At 45.1% G+C, this 12,350-nt stretch overlaps 1 protein-coding gene across 14 annotated transcripts in view; it reads left to right on the top strand.

Moving 5' to 3' along the window:
* Positions 1-12,350, top strand: part of TRAF3IP1 (TRAF3 interacting protein 1) — a 78,361-nt gene that overhangs the window by 30,635 nt on the left and 35,376 nt on the right. For all 14 annotated transcript variants that reach the window (XM_054550084.2, XM_063713194.1, XM_054550086.2 and 11 more), the window contains 3 exons: positions 1,692-1,815; positions 2,038-2,071; positions 4,843-4,919. In XM_054550084.2, the coding sequence (XP_054406059.1) occupies positions 1,692-1,815; positions 2,038-2,071; positions 4,843-4,919 (235 nt within the window). The remainder of the gene's footprint in view (positions 1-1,691; positions 1,816-2,037; positions 2,072-4,842; positions 4,920-12,350) is intronic.

The following is a 12,350-nucleotide window of genomic DNA, read 5'->3' on the forward strand; positions in this document are numbered from 1 at the left end:
GCGCTCAGATTTGAGATTGGGGCTTGCTGTTAGTGGTAGTGACAGGGGTGCCCCTGGGAGTGGGTGTCAAGTGTGGGAGGTGGGATCATCCCAGCAGGGTTCAGGGACCCAAGGCCAGGATTTGGGAAGGATCATTTCTCAAGACTTGAAATCACAAGTTAAGACAGGAGCACTGTTGGCGAGAGTGGCAGGTCCAGGAGGACCGGGTGGGACCACGGGTTGGCAGCTGATGGCAGCAATGATGGGGTCGAGGGTGACAAGATTTAAAGTTGGCAGTTTTTAGGGAGAATGATCTGGAAGCCGAAGCAAGCATAAGGAAATTACTGACCTTCCCTCTGGGCCTGTGACAAGAGGCCGGTGGGAGGAGCAGCAGCTGCAGCTGAGGGCTGTGGGGAAGCTGTGTCCTGGAGAGCAAGGTGGGACAGAGAGGGACTGCCCATCAGGGCAGGCACAGGGGCGCAGGTGTTGGGGAGGTGGGACGTGGACCACAGTGAGGGTGTGCTGGGAGCACGAGAGATGAGGGACGGGAGCCTGGACTTCCTGGTACTGACAGAGCAGCGGGTACGAAGTGAGGTTGATCCTGGTGGAGCCACACAGGTAGTTGTTGAGTGTCTCAAGGACGCAGTTGAGGAAGTCAAGGATGTTTGGGGCAATGGGTGTTATTTTAAGATCTCGTTCCCAAGTGTCTAGATTCCCTCTGGACCTTGTGCATGGCACTGAAGCAAGGGAGGGTTTTGGTGTGTGTGTGTGTGTGTGTGCATGCGTGTGCTTGTGTGTATGCGTGTGTGTGTGTGTGCATGTGCACGCATGCAGCACTGTGATAATGGGGCAGGGGAGTTAGGTGATTGCTTAAAGCATGAGTGTGTAGGGAAGAAACAAAGGCAGGAGGGGCCATCAAGGAGCCGGTAGAGTGTTTGGGTCTGGGGCTCACATTTGTACAGAGTGAGCTGACGGTGGCCTGAGTGAGGAGGAGCTGTAGGTGGGGCAGTTCTAGTGGCTGGCCGTGGAGAGCATGAGAGAGCCCTTGGGTGAAGGCTGTCACCAAGGAGGACAAGGTCTGGGGCTGGAGGGCCAGGCTGTTGGATGCTGACTTGCCCAGAATGATGTGGGACCTGGGTGGAGCGCAGTGTGTACGTGGTGCTGAGCGGGACATAGGGCAGCCACCGTGACTAGGAGTTGAATGAGGGGCCTCTAGCTGGCTGTGTGAAGAGAGGTCTGGGGTCAGCCCTGGCCAGTGGGACCCCAGTGTGGCCCCTGCCCTGAGGTTTGTGACCCGGGGCAATAAGCGCCTCCAGGTAGAAAGCAGCAGGTGAAGGGCTGGTGTCACTGAGAGTGCAGTCAGGGGAGAGGCGGAGGCCCTGAGGCTCTTTGTCCAGTAGAGGGCATGGTGAGGCTGTGGGGACGGGAGGCCAGGTGTGGACCAGGAGGCCTGGGCGGCACAGGGACGTGGGGAAGCTGGGTGGGGGTGGAGGGCGAGGCTCACAGGGACTCAGGCCTGGAGGGCTTGCAGAGGACACTGTTTGCGGACAGTCCATCTTAGCTTCAGCGGGTAGCTTGAGATGCTGTTCTAGAGATTGTTGGTGATTAGATTCCTCTCTGCCGACCTCTGACACAGTTTCAGATGCTTGGGATTGATGAAAACGTGTAACTGATAGAGCATTTCTAATTTAATCTAATTTCTTTTTATTTAGGTCAGGGAGTGGTAAAACCGTCTCAAATGTGATTATAGAGTCACACAATTCTGACAATGAAGAGGATGATCAATTTGTGGTGGAAGCTGCCCCTCAGCTCTCTGAAATGTCAGAAATTGAAATGGTTAGTTAACCGAAATATAGTGTTTTTTAATAATAATGTTTTACCTACATTGAGATTAATATTCTAGCTTTTAGATTTATGTAGACAAAAACGTCATGTAATTTTTCAGTTAGTTTTCTACCTTCGTTAATTTTGTTGTTCTTTTTTTGAGATCCACAGAAGCATGATCTTTAGAATTCAACAAGCCTGAATCTTCTTTTTCCCCCTTCCTTTCCTGCTCAGGTAACAGCAGTGGAACTAGAAGAGGAGAAGCATGGTGAGTCCTGGGCATGAGTGTGCATGTGTGTCCATGTGTGTGTGCTCACGCACCTTCTCCACGTGTGCCTGGAAGGATCCAGTGCAAGGGACTGTTGTGTGCCAGGTTCTGGTCTGGGTCACACTGGCAGGATCACACTGGTGGTACATAAGACCCTGCGGGCATGGATTACTCTTAAGGCGATGGCTGCTACTCTCATCCTTAGAGGAGGGGGAGGGCACTGTTGGGAGCTAGAAACTCACTGGCAACTGTCCTGCAGATGATGTCTTGTCTCATCCGTACGATTAGATTGTGGAAGTAGATGATCTCTGAGGTCCTTTACAAGTCTAGTTCTGGAATGTTATTGTTGGTTTTCTAGCTGGACAACTCAGTAGTGCAAACCCCATTCCCCGCACCAGGGTTTGAGTATCCTGGAGCACAGTTTCTGCAGAAGAGGCAGGCTGAGTACTTTCCTTTATAGATCTGTTCTCACAATATGACTTTGTTTCCTGGCACCTATCACAGGTGAGTAACGAGGGCTTATTGGTTTTGGGGGTTTGGGGTTTTTTTTTTGGTATCTATATGAAGCCACCGTTTTTTATTTGAGGCGGAGTCTTGCTCTGTCACCCAGGCTGGAGTTCAGTGGTACGATCTCAACTTACTGCAACCTCTGCCTCCCGGGTTGAAGCGATTCTCATGCCTCAGCCTCACAAGTAGCTGGGACTACAGGCGTGCACCACTATGCCTGGCCAATTTTTGTATTTTTAGTAGAGACAGGTTTTTGCTACATTGGCCAGGCTGGTCTCCAATTTCTGACCTCAAGTGATCCACCCGCCTTGGCCTCCCAAAGTGCTGGAATTACAGGCATGGGCCACTGTGCCCAGCCTAGTCACGGATTTTTAACATAGTGGATGTGTTTCATTTCAGCCCATCTCAGTTTTTCTTATTAATGTTCAGATTGCCCAGTATTTGACCAGGGGAGCCTATTGGAGTTATTTTCTGGGGGCCTTTAGACACATCCCAGTACACTCTTTAGCTTCCTTGTTTTTTGATACAACAAGGTGTTTCTGGCTTATTTTGTGTACTTCCTGCCCCATAATTGCCTCATTTCTCCAAGGCACCTGGCTGCTTACTGCTCTGGGTTGCTTCTTGTTTCCAGGCATTTTCACTGCAAAAGCAGGGATATACTTTTTTAAAATAAGAAAGTGTATTCTGACTTCATGATGATATTTCCAATTCCGATTTAGGATTGTAGGGTTTTGCCGGCATTCTTTGGTTTTATATATGCATCTTTTCCATCTCATGCCAAAAAGCCTGGCTCCCAGCAACAGCGGCTGTCCCCATGCTTTGTGAGCCTTCATATGCTCACACAGCAATTTTACAACACCACCACTGGTTTTTAACAACAGTAGGATTACTGGAAACACTGAAGGATTTTATTTTATTTTATTTATTTTTATTTATTTATTTATTTATTTTTGAGATGGAGTCTCGCCCTGTCGCCCAGGCTGAAGTGCAGTGGCGTGATCTTGGCTCACTGCAACTTCTGCCTCCCAGGGTCAAAGGATTCTCCGGCCTCAGCCTCCCAAGTAACTGGGATTACAGGTGCCCGCCACCACACCCAGTTATTTTTTTGTATTTTTAGTAGAGATGGGGTTTCACCATGTTGGCCAGGCTGGTCTCAAACTCCTGACCTTGTGATCCACTGCCTTGGCCTCCCAAAGTGCTGGGATTACAGGTGTGAGCCACCAAGCCCAGCCCAAGGATTTTTTTTTTTTTTTTTTGGTAGGTGTGTCTGCCTGTTTGTTGGGTATATCCTATTAGGGATGTACAGTCAGTTACCCTGTTTTAAAGTTGTGAAACAATTCTTCTCTGGTGGCGTGTGCTTGCCAATTGGATATCACTAAGTTTATTTCATTTTGCATTCAACCTTTAGGCATTAGTGTTTACCTTTTTAATGTAAGATAACTCACATGATTTTAAGGTCAGATGTACAAAACCAGGTATAATCAGAAATGTGGGGCTTTGACCCGTCTCCTCTACCCTCTACTCGCCCTGTCTCCTCTACCCTCTACTCTCCCTCTCCCTGTAGGTAACAGTAAAATAGGGCTTATACTTACATTTGAAAAACAAACAAATAAATGCATAGGCATGTGCATGTGTATTTACTGATACCTACACTTAGTTCCATCTCGCTCTTCTTTTTAATTTGACAGTAGATGCAGGCTTTCATTCTGCAGCAATGCAGAGAAACCATCCTCATTTCTCTTCACAGCCACATCGTCCTCCACCGTGTGGACGTACCCTCGTTTATTCAGTCAGCCTCGGGCTGATGTATGCTTGGGTGAAACACTATTCCAAAAAACTTCACATGATATTTATCCCATGAGTAAATTCTGAAAGAAATGGAATAGTCTTGCCCCAGTGTAAAAGAAGTATCCGTACTTAGAAGCATTTCTTGTTATTTCTGTTTGTAATAGATGGCTATATTTTTGGATGTCAATCTATATTCCTTCTTAATCTTTGAAAATAGAAAATCTATTTCATTTCTAAAGCTTTTTACTTTTCAAGGAGCTGATTTCCCTGAAACACTTTGAAATGTGATAATTTCCACTACCAGCTGTCTATCACTCTTGTGTACTATCTCCTTAACAAATAAAGATTTGAAACTGTTTCAGCATAAAAAGAGATAGGATAAAAACTTAGTGTTTTTCCCACCATCCCACCCATTTAGAATAGGTTTTTGGGGTAGAGAATAAACTTTTAACATAAAATCACTGATTTTTCAACAGGTGGACTTGTGAAAAAAATTTTGGAGACGAAGAAAGATTATGAGAAATTGCAGCAGTCACCCAAACCTGGGGAGAAGGTAATGGAATGATTTCCATAAACACTGGCATTTTAGCAGTCTGTTTCATGCATTTACAGACTTTTACAAATTAGAGCATCTTTCAAATATTACCATTATCAGTGATGTCTGTTTGCATATTTAAATGCCATTCCTGGCCAGGCATGGTGGCTCACGCCTGCAATCCCAGCACTTTGGGAGGCCAGCGCAGACAGATTACCTGAGTCCAGGAGCTCGAGACCAGCCTGGGCAACATGGTGAAACCCTGTCTTTACGAAAAATACAAAAATTAGCCGAGTGTGGTGGCACATGCCTGTAGTCCCAGCTACTTGGGGGGCTAAGGCAGGAGAATCGCTTGAACCCGGGAGGTGGAGGTTGTGGTGGATTGAGATTGTGCCACACAGCACTCCAGCCTGGGTGACGGAGTGAGACCCTGCCTCAGAAAGAAAAAAAAAAAAAAAAAAAAAAAAAGCCATTCCTCCCTCCTGCCAGTTGGGAGGATATAAAGTGTGAGACTTTCTCTGTGGGGCTGCTTCCCTGGCCTGGTATCCAGCCCCGTCTTGGGAGGGGGTAGCGGCTTACTTGGGGAGCTCAGGAGCCAAGAGTCAAAGGCCTGTTGGGCTCTGACTCCCTGACTCTCCTCTTCTGGCCTTGCCCGTCCCTTCTCCCAGGTCCTGTTTGCAGACTGAGAGGCTGGCTGCCTGATCCTGGCTGATTGCAAAGTAAGAGGCTGGGAATGTTTTTTTTTTTTCTTTTTTTTGAGATGGAGTTTCGCTCTGTCACCCAGTCTGGAGAGCAGTGGCGTGATCTCGGCTCACTGCAAGCTCCGCCTCCCGGGTTCACGCCATTCTCCTGCCTCAGCCTCCCGTGTAGCTGGGACTACAGGTGCCCGCCACCACACCCGACTAATTTTTTTTTGTATTTTTAGTAGATACGGGGTTTCACCGTGTTAGCCAGGATGGTCTCGATCTCCCTCGTGATCCAACCACCTTGGCCTCCCAAAGTGCTGGGATTACAGGCGTGAGCCACCGCGCCCGGCCGGGAATGTTTTTAGTTTTTTTAAAAAAATATGTGTTCTATTGTACCTGGTTCCCTGCAGTCCCCCTCACACATGTGTGATGTGCTTCTGTTGGGACCTATGGCCTCTTGCCAGCCACTACCCTTTCCTTGGGCACATGACCACTGGGGCGGGCACCTGTGGGCCAACAGGGTGTGTCTCAAATGCCACAGCCAGGTTTCTCTTACAGTCACTTTAAAGAGGAAGAAGAATTTTTTTTTTCTTTTAAACAGAAGTTTCTTGGATAGTTAGCCTAATAACTCAACAATTTGAAAAAGCTTTATGTATAGGGATGTGTGCACACACACATACACACACATGCACACATATATGTATTTTTCCCCAGCTGAATTAACGGTTGTTTTAGATAATTCTGCTTAACATGTCCTAGTTTGTCACGAAGCTAGGGCCTGAAATAGCCAATGAGAACTGTACAATTGAGACTAACAGTAGAGGGAGCCCTTTTAACAATAATAACTGGAGAATGTTGTTGGTGGAGGCTTTGCTGACAGCACCACTGTTTGTCTTGCTGAAAGGAGAAATGCCTTCTGCAGTTTGTTTTTTCACTGATGGAATGTTAATACATTATAGTCCTTTCTGTATGCGTGAGGGGTTGTCCTGGTGTCCCTGGTGGTATTTCTGAGACCCAGTCGAAAACCCTGAATGTGTCCCTCCAGGCTCCTAGTGGAGGTCACCTTTGAAGCATCCATTGGTTTAAATTTTATAGCTATGATTTTTACGCAAAGCATATTAGGATTGTGTTTCAAAGTATCCTCGGAAGAGTAAATTATTTCAGATTGGTAAATCTTTTGGCTTTAGAAGATAAAAGGAAAAGTGTCCTTTTTTGGTGAACATCTGCTGCTTTGAAAAAGAGTGGTTAGTGAGAACTTCAAAGTCAAGGGTGATGTATGTTACAGTTAGGGGAAAATCAGCAAGTGTCTGTGTGATTTTCTTTAGGATATTGATAAACATCAGACTTAAATTTAACTTGGTCTTCTTAAAACATTTTTGTTACATTTTTTTTTTTTTTGAGTCGGAATCTCGCTCTGTCGCCCAGGCTGGAGTGCAGTGGCGCGATCTCGGCTCACTGCAAGCTCCGCCTCCCGGGTTCACGCCATTCTCCTGCTACATTTTTTTTTTTTTTTTAATAAATAAAAATGTGGCCAGGCACAGTGACTTACACCTGTAATCCCAGCACTTTAGGAAGCCGAGGTGGCCGGATTGCTTGAGGCCATGAGTTTGAGATCAGCCTGGCCAACATGGTCAATCCCCTCTCTACTAAGAATACAAAAATTAGCTGGGCATGGTGGCGCACACTTGTAGTCCCAGCTACTCAAGAGGCTGAAGCACGAGAATCGCTTGAGCCCAGGAAGTAGAGGTTGCAGTGAGCTGTGATTGCACCGCTGCACTCCAGCCTGGATGACAGAGCAAGACTGTCTCAAAAAAAAACATGTAGGAGGAGCCAAAGTTGTTTTTCCCCCTGCCCCAGTCCTGTTCCCCCGAGGGCAGTCCCCAGGATGAACTTGGTGTGTATCTCTACTTTGGATGTGCCTCTTGTTGTTTTGTGAGTTTCTAATGTCACCTTAGTGTTGATCTGTTATGCAGGTTGCTTTCTTCATGCAGCATGTTTCTCTCTCTCATGTTTTGATACATATAGATGTAGTTTATTCATTTTAATTGAAGCCTTATAGTCCATTATTTGCTTATTAATTACTCTATTGATGGACATTTAGGTTTCTCAGCCATTTCCTTTCATAAACAATGCTTCCATGGGTCCTCTGCATGCCTCCTAGCGTTCAAGAGCCAGTGTCTCTTCCAGCAGGAACCAGGCCACTTTCTGGAAAGGGTCGGATACAAATACTTCAGGCTTTTTGAGCCAGATGGTCTCTTGCAACTATTGAATTCTGCCGATGTCGCATGAATGCAGCCACAGCATTAGACCATGTAAATGAGCATGTGTGGCTGTGTTCAATAAAACGTACTTTACAAAAACAAGGTCCAGGCTGTGGGCTATAGTTGACTGATTTTGGCTTTGGGGGCTATGCCCAGGCTTAGAAGTGCTGTGCCAGGAAGTACACAAATCTTTAGTTTCACCAGATAGGCCACTTTCCTCCTCAAAGTGGCTGCACCAATTTATTCTCCCAGTAGAATGAACGTCTGTTTCCAAACATCGGTGCCAATGACAATCAAGATAGTGAACACACGCATCATCCTCCACAGTGTCATGTGCCCTTGGTGAACCCATCCTCCAGCCCATCTCCGTGTTCCCCATTCCCCACGCCCCACCCCCAGCAGCCACCCCTCTGCTCTGGTTTACTGTGCTTTAGTTTGCATTTCCTAGAATTGTGTTTAAATGGAATCATGTGATGTGCACTCTTTTGAGGTTTTTTTTTTCAGTATGGCCGTTTTTACTCAGCATAATTATTCCGAGATTTATCCATGTTGTTGCAGCATGTATCCATAGTTTATTCATTTTTATTGCTAAGTAGTATTCCATTGTATGGATATACCACAGTGTGTTCATCCATGTATCAGTTGATGAACATTTGAGTTGCTTCTAGTTTGGACTATTATAACTAAAGCTGCTGTGAACATTCATGTTCAAGTCTTTGTTTTGACAGATACTTTCATTATGTTTTGTCAATACAGTAGAACCCCTCTTATTTGCAGGCAGTATGTTCCATGACCCCTAGCGGATGCCTGAGACTGTGGATAGTACCAAACCCTGTATATACCATGTTTTTTCATGATACGTTCTGATGATAAAGTTTACTTTATGAATTAGGTTCAGTAAGAGATGGACAATAACTGATATTAAACAGAACAATTTTAACAATATGTCAGCACCACTCCCTTGTACTTAGGGGCCATTGTTAAATAAAATAAGGGTTACTTTAACACAAGCACTGGGATACTGCCACAGTCTAGACTGATAACTGAGAGGGCTACTAAGTGACTAACAGGTGGATGGTGTGTACAGTGTGTATATATACTGGACAGAGGGATTATTTATGCCCTCGGCAGAACTGTGCAAGATTTGATCACCCTACTCAGAATGGTATGCAATTGAAAACTTATGAATGAATTGTTTATTTCTGGAATTTTCCATTTAATATTTTCAGACTGCAGGTAACTGAAACTGCAGAAAGTGAAACTATGGGTGGGGATAGGACTGTTGTACCTAGAAGTGGGACTGCTGAGGCATACGGTAAGTGTGTGCTTAACTTTTTCCGAAACTGCCAGACCATAGGGCTGGGTGCTGTGGCTCACACCTGTAATCCCAGCCCTCTGGGAGGCGAAAGTGTGAGGCACTTGAAGCCAGGATTTTAAGACCAGCCTGTGCAACATAGGGAGACCCTATCTCTACAAAAAAACAAAAACAAGGGTTGCCAAACTGTGTTGCAAAGTGGTTGTATCATTTTGCATTCCTACCAGCAGTGTATGAGAGTTTCAGTTCCTTCACATCCTTGTCAGCACTAGGTACGGTCAAACTTTAAAATTTTTCAGCCCGGTGTGGTGACTCACACCTGTAATCCCAGCACTTTGGGAGGCCGAGGCGGGCAGATCACGAGGTCAGGAGATTGAGACCATTCTGGCTAATATGATGAAACTTTGTCTCTATTAAAAATACAAAAAAATTAGCTGGGCATGGTGGCACACGGCTGTAGTCCCAGCACTCAGGAGGCTGAGGCAGGAGAATCGCTTGAACCCAGGAGGTAGAGGTTGCAGTGAGCCGAGATCGCGCCACTGCCCTCCAGCCTGGGGGACAGAGTGAGATTCCGTCTCAAAAAAATTTTTTTTTCATAGTTGTAATTTGCATTTCCTTAATGGCTAATGATGTTGAATATCTATCCTATGGTTGTATATATAATATATAATGACACCCTTGTGTCTCATATGTTGTAAATATTTTTCCAGTCTATCACTTGTCTGACTTTGCCTTTTTATTTAAAAAACTTTTTTTTTTTTTTTTTTTTGAGACAAGAGTCTGGCTCTGTTGTCTAGGCTGGAGTGCAGTGGTCTGAATCTCAGCTCACTGCAACCTCTGCCTCCCAGGCTCAAGTGATCCTCCCACCTCAGTCTCCCAAGTAGCTGGGACTATAGGCACACGCTACCACACCTGGCTAATTTTTGTATTTTTTGTAGGGGGTTTTGCCCTGTTAGCCAGGCTGGTCTTGATCTCCTAGGCTCAAGCCATCCTTCTGCCTTGGCCTCCCAAAGTGAGCCACTGCACCTGGCCAAACTTTTCTATTTTGATGTAAAATTTAAACAGCCTTTTTCTTTATACATTATTTATTTTTTTTTCTTTTTGTTTTGGCCAAGAGTTTAAGGTGCAGTTATGCTTTATTTTTGATTTGTCTGAAAAAGCTGTCCTATCCTGGTTGTAAAGGTAGTCTCTAGTTTAGTTTTCTTTTTCATGTCTAGGTCTCTGCGTGGTCTGGAAGTGTGATTTTCTGCTGTGTGGTAGCCAGCCTAGGCTTCCTTACCCTGCCTTTGTACCCCCACCTCTCTAGGGAGCCCAGGTGCCACGTGTTTCCGGGCTCTGCTGTGTCTCTCCTTGTTTCAGCACTATGGTTTTACCTCTGGGAAAGCCTTTCTAAATGTTCCTCCACTCCTCCCCCACTCTCCGGGTTGTCTTGATTGTGCGTAAGTCTTTATGGCTTTATATAATTGTGGGATCAGTTTGTGTGGTTCCATGAAAAACCCTGTTGTGATTTTGATTGGAATCGTATTGATCTTCTCTTGACTTGACTTTTACCACTAACTTCCACTCCATTGCCTTGCCTGTCTTTGTAGCAGAACGCCTTAGAATAATCGCTTACCTTTTGCTGTCTACAATCTACCTCTTCCCACTGTCTCCTAACCCCATTCCAGGGAGGCTGCTGGCTCTCCACCTTCGTCCGAGTTGCCTGAGTTGCCCTCGGCAGGGTCACCTGACCTCTCAGTTGTTATATCTGCTGGTTACGTCTGTGTCCTGCGACAGCACTTTGATGCTGTTGGCCACTCCCTCCCTCCTTGGCGTGGCCTCCAGGACAGTACTCTCCTCTGGTACCCCTCCTGCCAGGCCAGTCCCCCTTCTCTCTGTCCTTTGCTAGTTCCTCCTCTTTTCATTCTTTTCTTAGTATCACCATCTTAATGTTATTAGCTGTCCTTTCAAACTTTTTTTTTTTTTTTTTTACTAAGTCAGCTTCCTTAGTGGTTATATTCCATTTTTCTGCTTTTTCTTACTTATTTTGGTAATTAATGTTTGAGTCCGTTAGGTTTAGATTTACCTGCAAGCAAAAGAAAGCTAAAACATGAGTGGCTTAAATGAGATATGAAGTGTTTTATCTCATGGGTCAGTCTAGAGGTAGCCATCCAGGTGGCAGTGACCCGGACACCTTCTGCCTCATTCCTCCACGGCATGATGTGCCCTCCCTTCCTCAGGGTGCCTCACGGGCCAGCATAGCTTCAGCTTCCAGCCAGCAGGAGGGAGAAAAGGGAGGAAGGAGAAGGCCTGCGCTCCTCCTTCAGGATATTTACGGGAAGCTGTACAGCACTTCCACTTAGATTATGTTGGCTAGAACTTAGTCACAAAGGAGACCAGGAAGTGAAATCTCCATTTTAGGCATCCATTTGCATAGCCAGAAATCAGGAATTCCATTATCACAAACTAGAACGTGTCAGATTTTCTCGGTGCCTGCCGTGCTCAGAAAATGGTAGTGCTTGCAAGGCACATGGGTAAGTGGAAGAGGCTGCCTCCCTGGCTAGAGGCTGAGGGTTCCTGGACCCAGCACACGTCTCACATGTGGGCCGCACACAGTGGCGGGAAGCTTTGCCAAAGCAGAGATCAGAAACAGGGTCGACCAGCTGTCTCTTCCACAGTGTTTCTCTAGGAAATTGTTTATTTCATTCATGTCTTACAGTCATGGCATAAAGATGTTTGAAGTAGCTTTATGATTTTAAAATATCTTATCTATACTTAGTTTTTCTTCCCAAAATTTTGTGTCTTTTTATTTCTTGGTGAGACTTTGAAAAAACTATTAAAATAAACACTCTCTAGCAAAGAATCAACTTTCGGTTTTATAGATATTCACTTTTGTTTTATTTGATTAATTTCTACTCTGTTTTTCCTTTTAATTTCTTTGGGCATTGACTTTTCCTAGTCTCTTGAATAAAACACACAGCTCCTTTATTTTGAGTCTTTATCATTTTAAACCTACATATATTTAAGATTGCACAGCCCCTTTTAAGCTTGACTTCTAAATTCCTTGAATATTGAATTTGATATTGAATATTAAAAATTCCTTGAATTTTAATATGAAGTACTTTGTTACAATTTTAACATATGGGCAGTTGGGATTCTTTTTTTAGTTTTTTACACATAAAGATTTTTTAAAGTCTTTTTAATGATA

Source organism: Pongo abelii, chromosome 11, assembly GCF_028885655.2.
Source record: "Pongo abelii isolate AG06213 chromosome 11, NHGRI_mPonAbe1-v2.0_pri, whole genome shotgun sequence".
Taxonomy (NCBI): Eukaryota; Metazoa; Chordata; class Mammalia; order Primates; family Hominidae; genus Pongo; species Pongo abelii.